General features: G+C 55.1%; 1 protein-coding gene across 1 annotated transcript in view; it reads right to left on the reverse strand.

Annotated features, from left to right (window-relative positions):
- Positions 1 to 23,452, reverse strand: part of CCDC12 (coiled-coil domain containing 12) — a 54,592-nt gene that overhangs the window by 8,575 nt on the left and 22,565 nt on the right. The window contains exon 2 of the mRNA XM_047849458.1: positions 12,425 to 12,492. Within this exon, the coding sequence (XP_047705414.1) occupies positions 12,425 to 12,492 (68 nt within the window). The remainder of the gene's footprint in view (positions 1 to 12,424; positions 12,493 to 23,452) is intronic.

Genomic DNA, 23,452 nt, shown 5'->3' on the forward strand with positions numbered 1-23,452 from the left:
TTGACAGAAGGAAAATGACCTCAGATGAGAGCAATCAAACTGCAGGTAGGAATTAAACACCTCAGAAAGAGTAACTATGTGGGGAAATCTAAATGAATATTGACTGCACAAAAGAGTAAAAATGACTTGTGGGATTGAAAATGCAGCAGCAATAGCATTAGAGACGGGAAGAACCATCCATGGTGTGAGAATGTTCTGCAGTCCTGGCGTCGCATGGGAAACGGCACAGTGTTACTTTATGTTGGACTTCGGTAAGTTCAGGATGTATGTTGTATCCCTACGGAAACCCCTAACGGGAAAAAGAGTATATAATTAACAAGTTATATTAACAGGAAATGGAATGATTAAAAACAAAACAAAAACCCAAAAAACCAAAATTGAGATAAAAAAGGAAAGCTGAGAAACAACAGGTTCACACACAAAACGGGCCCAGGCCACCATCCTGGGGGCTCCCCACGGCGGCATCTGGCGGTATCCGGAGCTGCCACAGCTCTGGGAGGCTGGGAGATGGGACTACACCACGCCAGCCAGGCCCTTTGGAAGCTGCCACAGTCACTAGGCAGACAGTGGCATCTGGAGCTCACTCTTCTAGAGGCCACTGGAGCCACGCACAGGTTCTGCTACCCTGGTCTTAGAATGTGGAGGCTGCGGCGGGAGGAGGTGCTGGAGCCCGAGGCTCCTAACAGGGTGACCTGGGTCCAAATCCCAGCTTTGATGCTTCCGAGACAAGGATGGGAAGGGTCATGCTCTCACTGGCTTCCACATGGAAATCAAAGACATCTTGATTTCATGAGGCTGTGTAAGGGATTCAAGCTGTGGACATCGATACTGAGCAGAGTAGGGCCCTGCAGCACAGAGTCAAACCTCCCAGGAGTGCCTTGTTCTCACTCCACAATGCTGCCCCAGAAGCCCCGCCCCATACCCCAAGGGCTCCACCTGCCAGGGTGGGAATATGGCAGGCTGTCCCAAGATGGGACAGTTAGCCCTCCGAAGCCCAGAGAGTAACCCTCGAGTGCAGCTGGGAATAGCAACCCAGCAGACACATACGTGGCCTAGCAAGGCTTCTCAAAATACCCTCCATGAGCTAGGGTGCCTGAGCAGATAAAGTGGTCCTTGTGTGGCCCACCGGGTGGCAGAGACGTGCCTATTCCTGCACACCACACACCGAATGGCAGGACGGGCCAGGACATACCATCAGCAGTTGAGGGCTAGCCAAAGAACAGAAAACTACTCTCTCCCTGCCTGCCTCCTCAGTGTGTCTGGTCTCCACGAGCCCAGCCTCGGTCACAAGTGAGTCCCGGAAGCGGGGCCAGCCAGGAGCCTGGCTTCTCTTCTCTTACTTATCTCTGCAGCCCTCTCTGCTCAGAACGGGGTGTAGAATGGACCTGGACTGGACTGAAATCTGCGGATAGGGCTTAGAAGACAGGCTCTGAGGCAAGGCCTAAGCAATAGGCCATAGGCAGGGTGGGCTGGCCTCAGCCCCAGCCCCGGAGGAGCCACAGGCAGAGGCGTGGGAGACGGCCAGGCCAGAGGAGTGCCCAGAACTTTTCCCCAGCCATCTCCGGGCCTGAGGCTACAAAACACATGAGTCCTGAGCTAGGGGCTACGGAGGACACAGACTTGAGCGCCCCTTCCCCGAGCTAACCCTCTCCTGGTGGGGAGAGAGCGCTTCACGCAGACCCTGGCCACATGCCCTCTGGCCTGTATCAACAACAGAATGCCACAGGACCAGAGGGACAATGAAGATGCTCTTTGTGACTTTTGTGGGATGAACGCCATGATGTGCTACTGCTAGACTAACCAGAGCAAGGTGAGGAAGAGTAGCGTGCTGTCACGTGTGTAAAAACAAGTGTGCTGTTTGGCGGGGGGGTGGGGTTGGACATACCAGCATATTTTCCTATCTGTGTACCGCCTACCTCTGGAAGATGCCAAGAAGCTGGCCCTAAAAAGGTGGTCTTAGGGGCACCTGGCTGGCTCGGCTGGTAGAGCACATGACTCTTGATCTCAGGCTTGTGAGTCCAAGCCCCACATGGGGGCAAGGAGCCTACTGAGGGGAGGGGGGCGGTTGTCTTATAAGCAAGAGTTGGGAGTGAATGAAGAATTTTTTCCCGTGTGCCTTTTAATACCTTTGAATTAGGAGCCACGAATCCCTTACATACTCAAAAACTAAAATTAAATGTGTAAATATACACCCAAATAACTACAGACGTCAGATCCATCACTGCATAACCACTGAAAACGTTGTCTGTGAAACACTGCCCTTAACACGCAACCGAACAATTAACAGAAAGACAAAAACAACCAAACGCTGCCAGTGATTATCTAAGCGATTTTTTTACTTGCTTCTCTGATTTTCTGTAGTTTCTAGAGTTGCTAATGTAGTTAATATTCTGTCTGCACAGAAACAGCCAACCAATTAGACAGAAGAAAACAAAAAAAGAGGCAGCAGGCAGAGGGGACACAGTGAGGCTGACCCCCAGGAGCAGGGACTGTGGTGGGCTCAGCACCCGGCAGCCATCAGCGCCTCTGGCCAAAGAGAAGCAGAGGCCAAGACGCGCTCCGGAGGCTTTTGGCCCTGGAGTCTACGGACAGGAGGACAACACAGTGAGCCCAGTGCCTTCTAGGACTCTACCCTTTGCAACCACGTGTCCTGGGCCACCCACAGGCCCCTCCATGGAGGCAACTGGCATCTGAGTTTAGCCTGTGGTCTGTCCCATGGGGAGGGCAGACACAGAGGCCACCTGGGAACCTCTACTTTCACCCTCTCTGATCCAGGGTCCCCAGTGTCCCCTAAACAAGACTAAGCCTCTTAGCACAGTCCTGGCCTCATTCCTCATTGGTCCCTACAGCCTGCTTTCCAATCAAATGTCCCCTGGGTCACTGCCAGCCCTGTCTCCTACACACTCTGAAGCCCCTTAGGCTTCAAGAGCTAGCTCAACAAGATGGCACTGTGGGCAGCCCAAATGTCCCCACTCATCCCAAGACAGCTGACCGCTCCTCTCCTGTGCCCCCTCTTTGCCCTACATGCCCCTACCCTCTACTCAGCAGCCCTCACACCACACTGCACATGGCCCCTTTGTGGCTGTCCTGCACACCCTGCCTTATAAGTGCCTAGGGACTGAGCTCCAGCACTAAGCTCCCAGCATGCGCTTGCCCCCGGCTCGATGGAAGAATTCAGAGAGGGCACTGATGGGTGGCCAGGGGCCCTGTGGGCCTTTTAATGCTTGAGAAGACAATATAGGAAGTAAAGGATTTGTGCCCAGGAGATTCAAAAAAGGCAGGAATGTGTTCTGGTCAAGGCAGCCAACTCCTAAGTGACTTCCATTGTCTCCGTGGCAAAGCAACAGTGATGCCCAGGTCCACATTCTATGGAGCCTCCTTAAGTTGGGGGAAATGTACCCTTTCCCATCTCCTCTCTTCCGCCTTCTCCCCAGGCATCTGAGGAGACCTATCAAGTGCCCGAGCAGGTTCGGTGACCGCTGAGAGGTCTTCCTCAAGACCAGCTGCAGGGCCCCCAGGCGTGGGCTGGCTGGGAGAGCCTGGGGAGAGAACACGGAGGTGCCTTTTCACACCTTCCATGTGTGCCATTCAGGGGAAGGGAGGAGAAAGCTGGCATTCTCTGTAAAGTGGGAAACTCTACCCAGGAGTAGAGTTCTAGAATGTCCAAGTGAAAGGAAATTTCCAGATGATGTGGTCCAAACCACTCCCTGGTGAACGGGCATCAGAGAAAGCCCGCTGCTCATGGAGGTTTCCTAGCCCTGGCCCACTTCACCCCCCTTCATCCATGCTACCAGCCTTACCCTCTGGGACACGAGCCTCTCTTCTTGCCTCGCACGCAGCCCGTCCTGCACCCCTGGAGAGAGGCCGGAATGGGGCAGTCCCACGTGGCCTGCTGAGAACACAGCCCACCCCACCCGGCTACCTTGGTCCCTCCTGGACCAGAAAGAGGGCTGTCTCGAAGCTCTCCCCGCAGCCACTGACCACAGGGAAGGCCAAGCCCAGGAGGGACCTGCGAGACCCTGGAGGCCAGCACTGGCTGAAGACAGCAGCTCTGACCGCAGAGGCACACAGTGTGCACATCCGGGGTACAGAGACGCAGGGCTCTTCCAGGGACACACACACCCCAACAACCTTCTGGGTGCCTTAGGCTCTGCACACGGACGACACTCACCTCCGTGTCCCCAATACAAACAAGGCCTCGTTTCTTGCTACCAGTGGCCAGACCCTGGAGACCCGTGAAAACAAGGTGACAGGCGACCATCTCAACTGGTGTCCACAAGGGCTCCAGAGGCTGGGGTCACTTCCCTCAAGACTGATGAAAGCGTTCAAACCTCATGACCTGATAAGCCTGCTCTGGGGAACTTATTCCGTAGAAATAGCAACAAAACAGGGACAAACAAAACACAATGTTCCACACAGAAATGTTTCTGGTAGCAGAATCTGTAGCAGCCCTGGGCAGACACTTGTGGCTCTCTTCTGGCAGAGTCCCCCAGAGGATGAGCACCCTTCCAGATGCCGGCCAGGACTGGGGGTGAGGGTGGGTGGGAATGTCCAGCTCGGGACAGTGCAATCACAACACCTAGAAACTTCACTATAGGTAAAGTGCAAGATCAGCGTGGAAACTGTTGGGCTACGGTGATGTTTTTGTTTGGTGGCTGCTGAACAGTTTAATCCAGGACACTTGGATACTTGATGGTTGGCTTAATAGCAAATGAAACTTTTAAAGAGCCCAGCGGCTTCCCCACTCATGGGCAGAAGACATAGGACTCCAGCTGTCCTCCGACTCTGGCCACACCATGGGGACAGACTACAGATAGGGGACAAAGCTCCCTCCCCTTCCATCCGGCCAGCTCCACCTCCACCCTGCCAACCACCCCAGGCCTCCTGTCCTATGACAGGCAGAGAGGATGTGGCACAAGAACCGACCACGTGCTGGACGGGGCCACATCACGTGGACAAAGCCTCTCAAGTGACCCCTCAGAGGGCTTCAGGGAAAGCGGTGGGAGCTCCCGCATCCGCTGGTCCTGCCCCGGCCCCAAGGCCCAGGCGACAGGCAGAGAATGGGATAATGCTTGCTTCTCAACAGGAATGCCCTCCACATGCTGTCTTCAGGGCTGCTCTTCAACCTAAGGTGGTTACGGACACGTTCCAGACGTGGAAATCAGTCCAGAGAGGCTCATGGATGCGTTCGAGGCATCGGAGTGAGGGAAAAGTCAGAGCCAGAATCCAAACCCAGGTCTCTGGCCTTCAGGCAGACCCCAGTCCCCCCTCACCGAGCTCCTCAGGGACCCGCGATCATGTGGAAGAGTAAAGGCTTCCTGACCCCACGCCCGGGAGTCCTGCCCAGGGCTGCAGTCCCACTTGCAAGTGAGCCCTTGGTGTTCCTTAAGGGGAAAATGCACGCTGGGCACCCCCCATCCTCCCGCTCCAGGAGTGCAGCCCACAGCGCCATTCTTGAAACCCCTCTTCCCTCTCCAAAGCCCATCCCCCCCAGCCCTCCGAGCTACCAGGACCCCCACTCAGCTCCTAAAATCACAGTGGGTCACAGGTGTTAGCGGCACAAAGGGCTTTAGAAATACACAACAGAAAGGCAGCCAGGCCTTTGCCTTAAAAACAGGGAGGCCACGGGGCACCAGAGCCGCTAGGGATGGGACCCACATGGGAGCCCCACCGAGACAGACTGACAGCTATGTTCACCCAACTGTGTCGGCCCCAAGGCCCACCAAGAGCACCAGATGCCCAGCCTCTGATGGTTCAGAAGAGCCAGCAGCTGTTCAAGGCAATGCCCAGGGCCAAGGGTCAGGTCCCTGCCCGGCTCGAGCTGCCGGCACAGCAGGGTCATGTGGCCTGCACCCGCTCCCACCCGAGCCTCTGCAGAGCCCAGACCACGTTCTCTGGATTTCCAGGTTGGGCTTTGTACCCACCCCACCTGAAAACGCACAGCTGACGGGGACGTGAAGCACCAGAAATGGCTGAGGTACCAAAAATCAAGAGCTGAAAAATAAATTATGAGTAGTACTCTCAACGAAATATTAAGCAGCCATTGAGAATCTTGTAGAAGTGTATTTATCAAAAGATGGTCGGGCTACAGTACGTGAAAACGGTAACAGCAGGATATGCACAGATACATGGTGGTCTGTATTTTCTAAGTTTTCCACAACTGAAAGAAATATATAATTTAAGTACTTTGTATCAATTTAAATTTTAAAAGAGGAGGAGGGTAAAGGCTTTGGCAGCTGAGCTGAACCCCAAAGGGCCCACAAGACGAGGTCAGACACTGGCCACACTGGCTGTCTCGGGCCAGATGGGACTGGGGAGAAGGAGCCTGCACAGCCCCTCGCCCCCCATCCTCCTGGGGCCCAACCCGTCGCACAGGCCACACGGTGGATGGCGCTCGACCCCACTAGGCTGCCCTGGGCTGTAAGCTGCCAGCCTCTGCTGCAGGCTGCCAGAGGAACCCTCCTCTTCTCGCCGCACAGCTGCCTGGCCCCCCTGATGCCCACCCCGCCGGCCCCGGCCAAGAGGGCACGTGGTACGAAGGCTCTAGCACCTCCGTGTTTGGGAGCAGCGCTAAGGGTGAAGGTCATGGAGCAGAACCAGGCCTGGCCTGCCTCAGGAGCTGGCAGACAGAGGCATCTGGGGGGAGTCCCAGCGCTGTTCCGCTTGCTCTCAGGAGGGAGATCTTGGACAAGTCACTTCATCTGCATGAAGCACAGCTTCTTCACCTCACGGTGCACCACCCCCACCCCCAGAACAGACAGGGGGATTTACAAGAAGGGCTTTGGAAGCACTGATGATCATGACCTACGAGATCAGGACTTCTTTCCACGAAGAAAGGACCCAGCCAGCCTCCCACCTTTCCCTGACACAGAAGGGAAGCGCCTGGCCTGGTCTCATGGTGAACACTGCCTTCCTTCAACTAGTTCTCTCTTGGTTCATTCTCCCACATTCCAGGCCTATTCCTGAGCAACAGGGTCAGGAAAAGCAGAGCGGCCGCAGGTCTTTGTGCTGGTGCCTCAGCACGAGCCATGGAGCCACGCTCCCTCCCCAGTGCCACGGATGGGACAGCCCCAGGCCCGGAGCGCAGTGAGGGAAGCCAAGAGGAGTGGGTGAGGGCCACTCTGGTGGTTACCGCTACAGTGGAACAAGGGCCACTGAATCAAGCGGATGCCACGGGTCTGTGAGCACACCCTGGCACACAGACACCGTCCTGGGGACCCAACTCGCAGACAAAAGAAGGCCTGCCATTTGCCAGCCTACAGGGTTTGGGCGCCAGGCCAGGCCCAGGCTGGGCCTCAGCTGGGATGGGACCTCTCTCCACACGGGAGTGGGAGAACTGGTTTTCCATCCTGAAGAAGGAGGGCCAGTGGCCCAGTTTCTTCAGCAGCAGTGTGTGACACGCACTCCAGAGTGAACCACTGTCCCCGAACGGTGACTGCTCCAGCTGGGTGCAGACCTTGATCCAAAGCCAGAGGGAGGTGGTGGTTGTGGGGGCTGAGGGTTTGAGGCTTGCTTGTTCAGGCACTCAACAAGACACGCTCCCCTGCCCCGTGCCCGGTAGAGTGTGCAACACCTCCCCTCTCCTCCCACCTGGCAGGGTGGCTGTGACTATCAGCCACGAACCCTACCCCAGGCACCCCTCTATGGCACATACGTCAGCTGACTTGCCATCAGAGGAAGTGACTGAGGGCTTGAAAAGAAAAAAACAAAAGCAGCTGACAGAAATACCCCTTTCTGTGGGCCAGCTTTCCAGGGCCGCCAGATCATCCCTTATCTAGGCAGCAGGCAAGGAGCTGTGTTAGAGATGAGTCATGGAGGCCCCTCAGAGTTAGCTACAGGGCAGGCTGGCTGGAAGAGGGCGGATCCAGCCCAGAGAACAAGCAGGACCCTTTTCTGGCAATGCAAACACATCTTTCCTTCCCACAGAACGTGGCTCAGACTGGTCCCCCTTCAAGGGACTGACTCCCCACCCTAGTGGGGATTTCGTTGTATGGGGACAGGGCAGGGTTTATCCTGAAGAGAGTAATACAAATTTTTAAAAAGGAATTTTGATCTACAGGTTCCAGGCAATTCCAATCAAAATCCCAGCAAGCTTTTCTCATAGATACGAACAAGCTGATGCTAAAATTTATCAGGAAGGGCAAAGGAACTAGAACAGCCAAGATTCTGAGAAGATTCCTTAGGCAAATGGGCAGGAGCACGGGCAGAGAGGAAGCTGGGTGAGTCGCCAGCATGGCTGGTGAGGGGCGACGTCCTGCGGTGCCTGCCTCAATCCTGTTGGGTTTTCCTGTTTCCTCAGCCACATACCCTACCCCCCACGCCCCTGCATGTGCAAAATGATGCCGCTCAACTTCTTTGCTGAGGATGATCCGTACCAAGGAAGGGAGGCCTCACAGAAGACCTCCTAACGATTCATTTCTTGGCCAATGTACTTACTTCTATCCTTATCCACCCACCTCCGTTTCCCCCATGACTGCCCTATTTGCAAAGTTAGCATAGCCTACACAAACATTAGTTCTGCCTTTTCCAGGTGTGTCTGGAGTCCTTCAGCTGGCTCAGGAGGGCCTACAAGTGTCTTCTTCCTGCCCACAGCCCAGTGACGGTATCTGCTGTGCTCATCAGGAAAGCAAGTGTTATTTTTCTCCCCATCTTTCAGTCAAAGAAAGCCTCGGGTGAGGCTCACTGAGGCAATGTGACTTGCCAAGGCCAGAAGGCTCCTGAGTGGCAGTCCTGAGGTCTCACCATCAGCCTAGTTCCTACAACTTTGGGGCCGCTGCTGCACAAAGAACCGCCTCAACCTTTCTCATTTTGCTCAGTCCTGTCAGTGTAAACAAAGGCACATGACGACCTAGTGAACACCAACTGAAGAAACAGGCTGCATGCCACGTGCCTGTGCAGAGCCTAAAGGCCACCATATTAAATCCTCCTCCCTGCTCCAGCGATCTGCATAAAAAGCCCGGGCTGGGGTCTACAAGCAATGGGTCAGAGGATGTCTGTCCATGCCTCTCCAACAAGTGGCCATCCCACTCGTCCTTTCACCCTGCCGGTTTACACCTCTGGACCTTCTCTGCCTAAATCCTACCCACTAAGATTCCAGACCTAACTCAAGAGGAATGTTCTCCAGGAGGCCTTGTCCTGCTGCCCTGGGCTGAAGGCAGCCTGGAGTGGGCCCTGCGTTTCTCTCAGGACACTTCAGAAGGGCTGGTGCCCACAGGACTGCCCACCTGGCACCTAGGCTCAGTGTGCGTGGACCTGGACTGAAGCAGACTATTCTTACCTCCCAGGAGCCAAGGAAGCTGAGATGCTCACTGGTTAACTGGCCTCAGAGGTCATCTCTGCCATCACCACCCCCCCACCCCCCCCACCCCCCGCTCAGTGGACCTAGGAGGTAGCCCCTTTCTCCCCATTGGCAAAGGGGACCATGGCAGGGGGCTGTGGCCTAGGGGCTGGAGCCTGCTTTCAAGCCGTAAGCATCCTGCTGGGAGTTCCTTTCTAGACTTGGGGTACAGATGAGCAGAAAGGTCCCCTCTTTCCTGGGAGAGACACTGACAGACTCTGCTGCCTCATGGTACTTCTGGAAAGCCCACACCCAAACCCTGGACCCTGCAGTCTGGGGTCACACCCACAAGGGTCTGGCCACTTGGCACAGGGACTGAGGCCTTCCAAGATAAACCCAGACAAACCCTTTACTCTATGCCTGTTAAAGTGAGGAGAGTCCGTTTTTCCTGGGGGGCCACAAATTCAGTCCTGGCTAAGGCTGGGCTTCCTGACAAGCTAGGCAGTGACTGAGCAGCAGAGGGATAGCCACTGAAGTCAAGCCCCCGCCTACTAGGCCGGACTGGCCCACCACACACCCTGCCTTAAAGGAGGCAGGGTCAGAGGAAAGTGGAAGAACAGGATAAGCTGAAGCAGAACCCAATTCAGTGTCTTCAAGTTTGATCCCTGGGCTGCTAAGAGCAAAGGAACAGGGACCCTGCATTCGCTCACTGAGGGGTCTCACAGGGGGTCTGGAGCTTCACTACAAAGGACTCTAGCAGGTGAACGGGGTCTCTTTGACCCGGAGCTCCCGCACAGGAACCTGGAACCATGCGCCCTTCACTTTCTCTTTCACACTGCTTTCATTATGAATCTCTCAGGCACACAGGAAAATTCAGAGAATAACACAACACTTGTACTCACTTCCTCCAGAGTCAACAAAAGCAACATTTTGCATTTTTTGAGACAGGTTTGTCCCCACCCCCCACTTTGTTGTTGTTGTTAAAGAAATCCTATGCTGTAGCCGGTGAAAGCCTTTCCCTAATTCTGTCTCCTCCCCGCTTCCCAGCAGCTAATCTGAGGCCAGGAGCTGGTGCACCTCCACCTGCGTGTTAACACTTCTGCAGCTCCCGCTTCATAGCCCTTGACAGCTTACCACACACTTGCTTTTCTGTGAAGTCTGTCTCCCTCTAGAGAATGCCAGCCCCCTGAGGGCAGGGCCTGTTTCGTCCACTGCTGCCTCCCAGGCCAGGAAGGATGCCCTGTGCCAATCAGACAACCAGCCGAGTCAGGCCTTGTTGAACGAGTAACACCTCTATCGCTGTGGGGGCTTCTAAATTTGATATACACGTTCCTACCCTGTCTGTTCTCAGTTCTGAAGCCTGCTTTTTCCTCTATCAACACCATGTTTGAGATTCAATCGCACAGTTCAACAGTCAAGTCTTCTACTCTATGACCCACCCACCTGCTAACCAATGACCCTTCTCTTTCTCATCAAGGAGGTCCCTGAAATCAGGGACCTTCAAGCAGAGCCAAGAGAGCCCAGGAATCAATGCTCTAGCCAGTGACTGAGAACCTAAGAACAAACCAGAAGAAAACCAAAGGTTCCCCCAGCAGTTACCACAGAACAGGGGAAACTGTGCAGGTACGCACCCCCAAACCACACAAGTGGAGTCACCTGACAAAAGAGCAACCACCTGGCCTTTGTCTCTGTCACCAGCCAGGCTCCCTGAGGTGATGGGGGGGGAGGGTGGACCCAATAAGAAAGCACAGAGCCCACTGGGGTGGCGAGGGTCCCAGCACCACCAACTGGCACCACCGGCCTCTCAGCACAGAGCTGTTACCATCTCTGATAATAAGGGAGGTGGCAAGGACCCCATAGGGCTGCTATGAGGACAGTGTGAACCCACTGGGTAAACTGTGAAGCCACACTCACACGTGCACGCACACACACACACACAAACACACACACACACACCCCTCTGTGGACCTGGAAAGCCCTACCTCATTTGAGGTCAGCTCCAGATGAGGGCTCTGCTCCTCCTGAGTTCCCACTCACACTGGTAAAGACAACACAAGGCTGTGGCATCAGGAAGGCCTGCTCCCTCCTCCGGGGAGGGTCCCCCGCTCCTGCTATAAACCCGCAAAGCACAGTCTGCCCAGGTAAGTTTTCTGAGGACCTCAAGATCCACTCCCCCAAGTGAGCCAGTGCCATCAAGCCCTGTGCCTGCTTGGGACAGAGGACATCAAGGTGACCTGTCCATTCGGAAACCAAGTGTGATCCTAAGCACAGCCCCCCAGCTACCCTTATGGCCCCAGCTCAGTGCTGGGTGTGGGAGGGAGGGCACAAGACTCAACGCTGGTATGGGAAGCGCTGGGCAGACATGAAGGTTCTCCCCAGCTCATGAAGACCAAACACAGAGCTCCTGCCTGCCCCACACGCTAGCTCTGCAAGTGGCTCCCGGGTATTTCTGATGCAAAGCAGCACCCAGGTCGTGCGGAGGTGCCAGCCCTCGAGACTGGAGGCAGACCATGTGCCCGCAACCACAGGGGAGAGTGCCAGGTTCAGGGAAACTACAGTTGACTCAGCCAGAAGACAGGATTTGCAAAGAGGAAAGCCCTCTATGACCTGAGAGGGGTGGGGGAGCACAGACAGGGATGAAGAAGCGGAGGCCTCTGAGCTGAGCTCCACATGAAGACCGACAGGTCAAAGGCAGAGATGAAAGGAAAACGGAGATGAGGAGGAATCCAGGCTGAGAGAGGATGCCGTCAGGAGATGCTGAAGGGCCAGAGAGGTTACGGAGGGACTAGGTTGGACCAGGCCGGTGGCCTGGACAGAGCTTACACACCAGGCAGGGTCTGGGCCTGATTCTGCAGGTGCCGAAGAATCACGCCACGAAAGCAGTTTGACAGGAAGAGTGATAAACCATAAGGCGGGTCGGGAAGAAATTGCCGGTGGCTGAGTACGAGCCAGTGGGCCAGCAGGGGAAAGGGTACAGAGCAGGCTCAGGCTCCGACTGGGGAGAAGGGTGACATTTTCAGCTCTGAGCAGGCAGCCCGGGGCGGGGAGGAAGGCACGGGGTAAAGACTGTGAACAGAGGTGAGAAGACACAGAAACCGGCAGGTGTCACTGGAGCACACAGGGCAGAGCGCGGCACACGGGCCTCACCTGTGCTTCTCGCCTTCCTCTTCCCCTTCTCTGAGCTGCTTGGTCTTGGGCTCCCCATCTTCCTTGTCCTGCAAAGGAAGGGAGAAAACCACTTGGTCACATGCAATCCTTGATGCCCAGGCACCTGGCGAAAAACGGGACTCCCTGGCCAGGAGCAGCCTGGTGTTGCAGCCCCCAAGTGGGGCACAACACTGGAGCCTCCCTCTCCCCCGCCAGCCTTCTACCCTCCCAAGCCCCCTCCCTACCCCGCCAAACTTAACCACCGGTAAGCCCAGGCCAGACCCCCAGTGGCCCTCAGAGAACACCAGGAGGAGCTAGAAGGTTTTCATGGTGAGTAATGAAGCTGGCCGGTGTCAGAGGCCCACTTCCTGGGTCTGGAGGGAGTCCCCTGCTGAGCTGGGAAGAGTAGTGACCAGCAACGAGGGTGGGGCAAAAGCTCAGGCCTCCGGACTCCCCTTCCAGGCCGGACTCCCCTTCTCCAGAAACACCTATTTGCTTACATTAAGGAGGAACCACAGCTCAAACTAGAACTGGGCTTGCAATATGACTCCCACAATGTATTCAGGGGATGGAGGGAAGGGGAACTAATTTGAAGTTTCTATAGGAAAAATTCTGAATCGTTTTTGTCTTTCTCCTGCCCCCCATCTCTGTGAGTCTAAAGAAGTCATGTTCATGTCACACTTGACATAGCATACTTGTTCTCCAGATCCACCAGGGGCCACAACAACGGATACCACCATGCCGCGTCCACCTGTGGAAGCAAGTCTTCCTGGACCTTCTCCCTTACTCCGTTAGATCAGACTGGGGACAGACAGACATCCACGGTGTGTGCAGCGGTCTGTGCTCAAATGCATGACCATGCTCTCTGCTCTCAGTGCATGTCCTGAGAGACTCCAGGGTCTCCCTGCCTGCCAGGGCTGACCCTCCAGAGGGTGTCACTGTGTACTTCATTTCTGGCAGCAACGTGCCTTCGACCATCTCGCTGGGGCAGTGTTCCGAGAAGACATCAGTAAGGTGCCACAGGGAGCTGGCTACGACATAAGAAAGAGCTGGTGGCGGGGGTGGAGGTGGGGTAGGGGGGTGGGGTGGAAGCATCTGTCAGGCTTCATCAAAGGAGCATGAGATTCTTGATCTCGGGGTTGTGAGTTCAAGCCCCATGTTGAGTGTAGAGATTACTAAAAAAAATAAGCTTTAAAAAAAAAAAAAAGCTAGAACTGACATAAATTACAGGTGAAGTAGCTGGTGTACTAGCTCTCCTAGAAGTCTGTTTATGCCGCTGATGATTGCCTCCCCAGGAGTGGCATTTATTTTATGAGTCACTTCCTAACAGTGATCATCGTGAAGACTCAGAAAAACCAGACCCCACCATTCCTTGGCCTCCCACTTACGGGGAAAGGAGACCACCAAAACCAGCCTAGAGGCTTTTGGCTCAAAGAAAACCTTAGGTGATGTGATCAAGATAATCTTTTGCTCTTTCAACCCAGGGCAGCTTAGTCTCTTGGGGAAGAGGCAGGAGGCAGCAGGGAACGAGTGACAGCAGCAACAGGAGAGCGGTCAGCATGGTTTTGTGGGGTGGGGAGGGGGTGGATGGGCAGAATTTGGGTGTTACAGAAGTAGGAAAGGCATTCCTGGAGGGGGCACAGCTTGAGCCAAGGCAGGTGTGGTCAGATGAACACCTAGGTGGTTGCAATAGCAGTCATGGTGAAGGTGAATGCTGGTAAGGTTGTCAAGGCAGGTGGGGTCAATCACAGAGGGCTCTGACCAGTGTTCTAAGGCACTAGGAGCCCAAAGAGAGGCTGGGGGAGCTGCTGGCAGGACCTTTCCTAAGAATCTGGCAATCGCACTGGACAAGTAAGCCCTGGAGCAGAGAGGCATTCGTTTGGTGATGGGAAAGAGGGAAGGGAGAACAGAGTACAAGTTCTTTTATTTTTTTTTTCTTTAATGTTTATTTATACTTGAGAGAGACAGAGACAGAGTGTGAGCAGAGGAGGGGCAGAGAGAGAGGGAGACACAGAATCTGAAGCAGGCTCCATGTTCTGAGCTGTCAGCACAGAACCCGACATGGGGCTCAAAATCACAAGTTGTGAGATCATGACCTGAGCCGAAGTTGAATGCTCAACAGACTGAGCCATGCAGGTGCCCCTAGAATACAAATCCTTAAATAAGAAACAAGCTAGCGTTCTTGGGGCCTCCAGGGCTGCTGGGGCCTGGGGAGGACCCTCCACAAAGGCCCAACAGACACATGCACCCCCCCCCCACCCCGACAAAATGCCAGTGGATTATTCAAGCCATAAGCCTGGACAGTCAAACAAAAGCTCCTTCCCAACTGGCAGCTAGCAGACACCCTGACGGCCATCAGTGCCTGCCTCCCCTTGGTGATGAAGGACAGAGGTGCAAGGGCAGAAAAGGCTCAGCTTTCCCCAACGTGGGCTGGTGGGTGACCCCACAGGAAGGCTTCTTTCCACAGGGCTCAGTTAACCTGGACTACCTGGCAGAGGAGGGTGAGGACTAAGGAACAGCCTTTGGGAACCAGTCCTGTGCAAACACCATGCCCCTTCTCAGCAGCTACCACAGCCACCGCTCTCCTGGAGTCCCAGAGACACTCAAGTGCCTTGGCGCAGGCCAGTTATTCATCAACAAATGAGAAAACACCCAACTACCTAGGTGACATTTTAAAAAATGCCGGGCAGTCTGGTGGGCGGGCTGTGTCATCACCTCTGCGCACAGTGTGAGGTTAAGGATGACCCCAGCCTGGGCTGCTGTGGGAAGGGCAGGTGCTCCAGAACAATAAAGATATGCGTGTGGGGCAGGAGCAAGCTGACAAATACACAGGCCACATAAACACAAGGATGAGGTGTGCTCCAGTCTTCCCACTCAACAGCGATTCGGATAAGACAGTGAGTGTCATGAGTAGCAGAACAGCTTTTGGGCCATCCTGGCCTCGGTCACAGCAGGGATGTGTGACCTGGGATGGCAGCAGGAGGTGCACACCAGCCTCACGCCGCCACCCCCCCACCCCCCCACCCCGCCAGCCTAAGAGACTCAAAGGTCCTCCTGGGGCTGTCTTCCAGGTCCTCCATGCAATCCACAGGGAGTCTGGTGAATGGCCATCAGGGAAGAGGGAAAAGATTTGACCAAGACCATAGCGCCTGATAGTGGTGGCTGCAGGTCTGGATCAAGGTCCTGACCCCCACCCTGTGTTCGCCAAGCAGATGAGAGATAGTGTGTCAAGAGTGGCATTCAGTTTCTAAAAACAGCGCTGATCCAGCCACCTCTCCCGTGCCTCCCCCCACCTCCCCACCCCCGCCATAGTTCAGACCTGGTTCAGACGTGGCTTGGATCCGGCCACGCGCACTCAGACTGGCCACAGCCAGCTCGAAGTACACCCTGCGAGTGCAGGCAGGGCTCAAGAGGCTCAGCATCCCAGGGCATCTGGAGACACTCGCCCACCCGGGGACCATTAAATCTGACTCACCGCTTAACCCCTCCCCCCACACACTCTTCCCCAAATCTCCCTTCTTTCTCCTTCTTTCTCCTTCCCAGTCCCTGTTCTGTTCTCGGTTCCTTCCCCTCTCCCAAGCTACGTCCATAGGTCCCCACCACAACCCAGCCCACAACCATCCCTGCCCCCCTTGTGGGCCAGCCAGCCAGCTGCCCCTCTGCCCCTCTGCTCTGGAGGATGCAGCTCCCTGCTGCACTTCTCTCCTTTTCCTCTTCCACCTCCCCAAAGACTCTCTGCACCTTACCATCCATGCCCAAGATGCTGGTCACATCTCCTGCTCCTCTGCTCAAAGCTCTCGTTGGCTCCCCAGACCCTCGGGACAACTGCCATTCTCAACATGCAGTCTCACAAGGCCCCAACACTCGCCCTGCAGCCCATTCCAGAATACCCTGATGCTCGACTCTCTGTCTCGAATCCTGACATGCCCATTCTCATAACCCTGAAGAAAACCCACCCTCTGACCAATTCTGGAAGCCAACCCAAAGGCCACCTCCTGCAGGCAGCCTTCTAAGGTTCACAGGCAATAAGCTTGTGGCTCCTCTGGGCCTAGAGCACATCAGGGTCTGACCCCAGGCCCAGGACACAGTCCTGGGTTCCTCGCTATTCATATCCAGTCCCTCAAGTCCGTCACGTCTTCCTCAAGTGTGGGGGCATTTCCTGGAGCTCCTCCTGGCCTGGAGGAGACAACCTTCATCAAATGTTTGCCTATTTAATTACTCTCTCCACCAATTCCAGAAGACCCAAACTCTTAGAAACACTGGTGGAAGAGGGCAGGAAAGCCATGTCTTGGACTAGGATCCTCCCCGCAGTCCACCTGCCTGTTCCTGGAAATACCCCCCATTTCTGACCCCAGCCCAGTTTCCACACCTAGGCCTTGACCCTGCTGTCCTCACTTGTCCCAGAGCCTGCAGGAGGAAGGGGCCTCGAAAGCAACACTTAAGGGGCTCTCAAAAATAGCCCTGCCCCAAACAGGGCCTGATTGCATGGTTTCACACTGTTAGAAATCCTTTTGCCAAAACCAACATTTTTACAAATAAAATGAGGGTTGTGCAAGACTGGTATCATTTCTTCCTTAAGTCTACGATAAGACTTCGGTGAAGCCATCTTGGCCCAAAGTTTTCTTTGTGAGGTTTTAGATATGGGGCTCTACAGATTTTATTTCTTCCTGTGTCAGTCTCATTAATTTGTATCTTTCAAGGGATATCCATTTCACCTAAGTTACTGAATTTACTGGCATAAAACTGCTTATGACACTCTTATTATCCTTTCAATGTCTGTGGGATCCATAATGATAATCCATGGACACTGACAACCTGTGTCTCTTCTCTTTCTTTATTAGACTAGCTGGAGGGGTGCCTGACTGGCTCAGTCAGTACAGCATGCAAGTCTTGATCTCAGGGTCATGAGTTCAAGCCCCACGTTGGGCATAGAGCTTACTTAACAAAAATAATAAAATATCAGATCAGCTGGAGGTTTATCAATTCTGGGGCATTCCAGACTTGGTGTTTTAACAATGTGTTTGTTCTTCAGTGCCCTCCTGGAAGAAGCCCTCATTAGCTGAGTATCCCTGCAGGGGGTAGGGGGTGCGCATCAATCCTTATTTGCCTGAATCCTATTAGAAACTCAATCAGCCCGCAAAAATGTAGAGGGGTGGGGGGGGGGGGGGTGGGAGAAAAGCTGCTGTCTCCTGCTGCTGCCCTCCCTCTCCCCTTGTGACTCTGGTCCCCTGTGTGTGCGCTTGGTCTGCCCCTGGTCACAAACATAAAGGAAACAAGAGCGCTGTCCTCAAGGACCTCAAATCCACACAAAGGAACAGAAAGAAAAAGGTAACTCTGTGTCATGAGTGGGTGGTAAGGAAGACTTTATTAAATGTTTTGTATGCTTGGGGAACTGGCAAGGGATAGGTGTTGTCAGAGAAGGAGGTAACCCTTAAACTCAATTCTAAATGTCCAGTAGAGGGAGGGTTACCAAGCAGCTACCAAGCTGGAATGGTAAGTGCTCGGCAAAGCCATGAGGGGAGAGCCAGGGCACTGTCCAGGCCTGTGGGGCCGTCCCACGTGGCTGGCTCAGCCAGGATTGGGCGAGGTCAGGAGCAGAGGGGGCTGATGAGGCAATCCTCCAGGGCTGCGGACAGGCTTAGCCCAACTCTCAAAGGGCACTGTGGCAGCCTAGAAGGGGAGTTATGGGAGAGAAGATGGGGAGACCAGAAACCAGGTGAGATGGTCCACTCCCAGCCTAGACCTGTCCCAGCCTGCGGCTGTTGTGCATCTGTGCTGGTTACGATCACACAAGGGTGGGAACTGCCACCAGGGCAGCCTGCTGAAGCAGGAACTCTTTCGCTGAGGACAAGGAGCAAGCTCCTCCCTCATCCTAAGAGGAGATGCTGCCCAGGGTTCTTCCTTCCAGAAGAGGAAGAGGGAAGCAGGAAAGTGTTAACAGACACTTCAACCTCTGATCTAGGTTCCCCCTACCATCAGCCCGTTACTGAAGCAGCTAGAGACCCAACAGGAACTCACAGGTACAGAAACCCTTTCCAGTACCCAGATGCCTCACTAGCTCTGGGTGTGCCTGCTGAGCTGTTCATGGAAACGGCCCTTCTGTTCAACAATCAAGAGAGAACAAGGCCCCAAACCCAGTCCCCTAAGAAGAAGTGAAAGTGACCCCAGCTTGAGCCTCTCCAGTTGATTTCGGCCCAGGGCGGGGAAAAATCAAGGAGAGGTAGGCACAGAAAGGGGCAGAGGGGGGACAGACAGGAAGGGACTGGCTGGGGGCAAAGCTGGCAGGTTTCACAATTTCACCCTGTTGCCCATCCTCAGAACCAGGGCAGCCGCATGTCAGGTGGAGAGACTTCCTGTGGGGTGCGGCTGCAGCAGGCGCTGTGCTCCAAGGGCACTCACGGGGTAGGGCAGTCACCCAGGGTCTGACTCACCCTGAATATGCAGTGATAAGCCCCGGGCTGAATGCCACCACACTGGGGCACAGAAACTGCACAGTCCTCTACTGCCCAGGGACTGGGGAAAGGGTGGGGAGGGAGGTTCTGAGTCTCCTGGGCAGGCAGTGATCCCCGCAGGGCGGCACTCTGGTCTGGGACTACCTGGCCTGCTATGCCCACTCTGTCCAGCAGGTGGACACTCCCTTGAGGGCAGGCACTTGTCTTAACTGCTGTAGGTAGAGCGCAAGGGCTCTGGGCCGAACCCTGCCTGGCAAAACCCAGCTCCGTATTCGCCCTGCTGTGTGACCCTGGACAAGTTATTTGACCTGTCTGGCCTTAGTTTCCTATTCTATGAAAACAAAGACTACCACACTGACATCATGGCACTGTCACAGGAGTGGAGGAGGAGCCAGGGAGGAAGGAGAAGAGCCGGCCGCTCGCATGGATGAGGCAGCAGACCTGAAGGGCAGGGAGGACCGTGCCAGGGCAGGAAGGGCAGGGCCAGAGAGAAACCACAGGGCTAGAGGCCCAGACTGCCTGCATCTGCAGAGGTCATGATAAGCTTTCACTTTCATCAATCCTGAGAGTAGACAAGAAGCATGACAGTGTCTGCTTCATGAAGACATCAGAAGACGGGTGACAATCTGTGCCGGGGAACAGATCTTTTGATTCTGCGTTCAGTGCTTCACCAAGAATCAGACTCACAGCGTCCAGGAACAGAGAGCCACTGCTCTCCCGGGGGTGCAGGCACTCCCTAAAAGCTTGTGAGCGGCGAGAACAAAGAGAGGGGGGCACAGTAATAAACTGGAGATAAGGGCCGCAGATAAGAGCCGGAACCAGGGCAGTGGTGCTGAGACGGAACACGGGGGTGCCTGAGCGCTCTGGGGGACAGGGCGAGGTCAGACAGACGACTGGCTCCAGGCTGTGACTGAGCCTCATGGGGAGAAAAAGGCGCCTGTGACACAGAAGGTAGCCGTGGTGAGGGGACTAAGAGAAGGGAGCAGGGGCTCTCAAGCAGACGAGGGTTAGGCTGATGCCTGCAGTCTGACGAAGGCCGGTGTGGACGCGGGCCAAGGGTCCAGAGCCTGTCCAGGCGTCCTCAGCAGAGGCAGGGTTGGCCCCACCATCGATGCCCTATTACGTGGCCCCACCCCAGAGGAGTGGGGGGAACTGGCCCCATGCCAAGCCTGGTCCTATTCTTGTCCCAGGTGCAAATGGGAAACCGGCTGTGTTCAAAGGAGGCAGCAGATGGCCCGTCCAGCAGATTATTAGTTAACAAATATTGACTGGCTTCCTCGTGCTAGGTACGCCACATTAGGTCCAGAGGAGGAGAAAGAACAAGGAGGCCCCTAGTGTTCAGGGACCAGGGTGGGAACTCTTAGCCTGGGTCCATGGACAGGATCCCAGAGCTCAGCGATCAGACACACACACAGGCCAGGTGTGAAAAGGCTCATTCTTCTGGAGTAACAACCCATAGCTCTTCAGAGTCTCGAGGGGGTAGTGACCCAGAGGAGGAAAGGGAAGGCGTCAACAGCATGGTGCTGGTGGGGAGGCACACAGAGTTCTCTGGGTGGCATTTGAGGTATCCGGGGAGGCTCTCCAAAGGAAGTACCCCCTGTCCTGCACCTTAAGGAGTGGGGGCAAGGGGAAAGGGCAGCAGAGGGAACAAGTAGCACTGTGAGGTCCAGAGGCTTGGGATGACCCCCATGGGCCTGGTGTCCCCAGCAGGAAAGAAGCCCTTGAAAGGTCCTGCTGAGGGCAGGGCGAAGACCAGGCACCCCCTTTCCTTCACACACAGCCAGCCAGGGCCAGTGCCTCTGGGCCGCCAGAGGGGAGGGCCCTATGGGACGAGGAAGCCCAGGCAGCAGGGCTAGACCGGCAGGCGCAGGCAAACCACAGCTCCACAGCTTAGAGATGGTGGGAAGTGCGGCAAACTCAGGACCTCTCCAATTCCTCCCCTGTTAAAGCAGGGCCGGCGCTACTCCAGCAGTGATGTCAAGGATTAAAGAAAGTAACCTGGGTCCGCCTTCTGGTGCAGGACCTACGTGCCAGGCCTGGCATCCAGGGGTGTCCCCCGGGTCCCGCCATCATGTCCATCGTGTCTGCACCCCCCTGGGGAACCAGCTAGCCGTTCCCTGTTTTCATCCCCACCACCCCTTGCTCTGACACACACCAAAAAACCCCCAAGAAAGTGGACAGCCAGTTGAGTTCTGGGCACCAAAACAGACTTAACAGGTACCCAGGGCCCAGGGCCCAGATCCAGGCTGGGAAACAAGAGACCAGTTACTGTCAGTCCAACCCGCAGAGAAACTGATCTACCTCTAACCTTTTCAAACGTAGTGATGTGTGAATGGAAGGCATCATCCTTTTCTAATATCGCTTCTTTATTTTTTTGCCAAGTTTCTGTAGGTGACAAACGTGTCATTTTTAAAATTGAAGCTCAAGTTAAGAATGACCCATCTGATCCCCTCAGGGATGAGTGACAAGGGCCCCAGGCTGGAAGGACAGGCACCACCCGCGGGAGGCTTCCCCACAGAAGCCATCGCTCTGCACATACCACCCAACTGCAGGGCAGCTGGCAGACGGCAGGTGGGCTTCGGCACGTCCCCCGCTGTGTGGGCCACAGGTCACACCCCTGTTCAGCAGAAGGGCTTTCTTCCCCAGGCAGGCCCTCCACTGATAAGTACCCCAGACACTGGATTTTACCTGGATTTGCCAGCATGCGATTTTATCATCTGTCTTTCCCCCCTAAAGGGGGCGCTCTGAGAGGCCTCTCCATCTCTGTTCCCCAGCACCCAGCACATTACGGCAGCGGGACTAACAGCAAAAGAGTGAATGAGCAAGCCAGAGGAGGTAGGACACACGTGCTAATTCCTCCCCTATACACAAGGTTCTCCTCCCACAACTTCCAGGCATCAGGGGTCAGTGGGTTTGTCTCATGGACGCAAAGACTGAGGCTGGGTAGCACCTAACTCAGGTCTGTGCACGTCAGACCCCTACTCTTCCCACTGCTTTGGGGACACAGCCAGAAGCCCAGTTCCCTGCTGCCACACATGCGGTTCTTCCCACCACACACATCTGCGTGTTCACCACTTAGCTGTCAGTGCTACACTCCCCTCCGACAATCACCTGCACCTCTGCTTCTCCCCTGTAGATCGAGGGCAAAAATCTCAACAGTGCCCACTTCCTAGGAGTGCGGGAAGGATCATATCTAACCAGGTCCATCAAATAAGAAGACTTCCCAGTGGAAGGTGAGCTCCGGGAGGGCGGGACCCGACTGTTCCTCATCCCTGCTCTACTGTATTTCCTACAATAATAGCGGTCACGACAGCACGCCAGGCAACGGATGATTCAATTAACTGAAATAATCATTACTTGAGTAGTCGTCATAAAAGTCTAATAAGGTCAGGGCTGCTTGCTTGTTTTCACAGATTAGAAAAATGCGAGTCTAGAGCCCACCCGGAGTCACACAGCTCAGGTCCCAGGGTCCAAAGGGGAGGGTGGGCCTCAAGTCTAGGCTGCTCCCCATAGAACCCAGCCCTCTGCTCTGGCCACACGGCCGCCCCCACCTCACACACACACACACACACGGGGTCTCATGGGTGTATAACAGCACGTCTGCATCAGCATCACGCTGCCTCCCGTCTCTTCCTGGTGTAGTTTCAGAGAGATGTGACCCAGACGGGACCATTTCTGAGCCAGGAACTTCAATTCCAGAAAAGCACCACAAGGAGAGAAAAGAGCAATGCACGGAGAGGTGCTCACAGCTAGGTTTCTCCTAACAGGGAGGACTGGAGCTACGAGGGGAGTCCAACCTGCTGGCGTGGCTAGGCCACGCGGTCATGGGAACGGCACCACGAAACAGAACACACGGGACCGGGAGAGGCACAGAGCCCACACACACAGCCGTGAGCCAAACCATGGCAACAAGACACAGGCAGTGGCCTGAGACTTCACGGGCTCACACAGCACGACTGTGGGTAATGTTTTTTCCATTTCCTTTCATTCCGTCGTCAAAGTGATTTAATAACAAAATGATCTAAAACAGCTAGAGGAACCCAGCTGTGTGTAGCTCACTGTCTGGACTGTCCTCACACCCTACACAGACTCTCCTGACCTTCACCCGTCTCAACGGGAAAGCAGGAAACCAAGGCTGGCCTTCAGGCCCAATGCAGCCTCGTCAACGTTTAGTGACCTCTGTCAAGCTTAAAAACACACAAAACTCAAAGAACCAGCATGCCACGGGAAGACGAGGGCAGACGCACACTGGCGTCCCTCTGCAGCCCGGGACTGGGCCCAGCAGCCAAACCAGCAGCTGCGCTGGAGGACGAGCACCCTCCAACGAGGCCAGACAGCTGCCCGGCTCATGACAAAAATTTCAGTTAAGAAACCAACTGATGGTGAGCGGTGAGGTTACCTCCCCACCCTCTCACCCGGCCTCACCATTTCCCGTTTTGGGGAGGGAAAACGCGTCCTCTGCCACAAAGCAGAACTCGCAACCACCAGGACTTCCTCACCGTGGTAAAGTCCACGGCTGGAGCAAGAGCAAGCGAATCACAAGGCAAACAAGAAGGTCTGCGAAACTGAGAAACCC

This window comes from Prionailurus viverrinus, chromosome A2 (assembly GCF_022837055.1).
Source record: "Prionailurus viverrinus isolate Anna chromosome A2, UM_Priviv_1.0, whole genome shotgun sequence".
In the NCBI taxonomy this organism is placed as follows: Eukaryota; Metazoa; Chordata; class Mammalia; order Carnivora; family Felidae; genus Prionailurus; species Prionailurus viverrinus.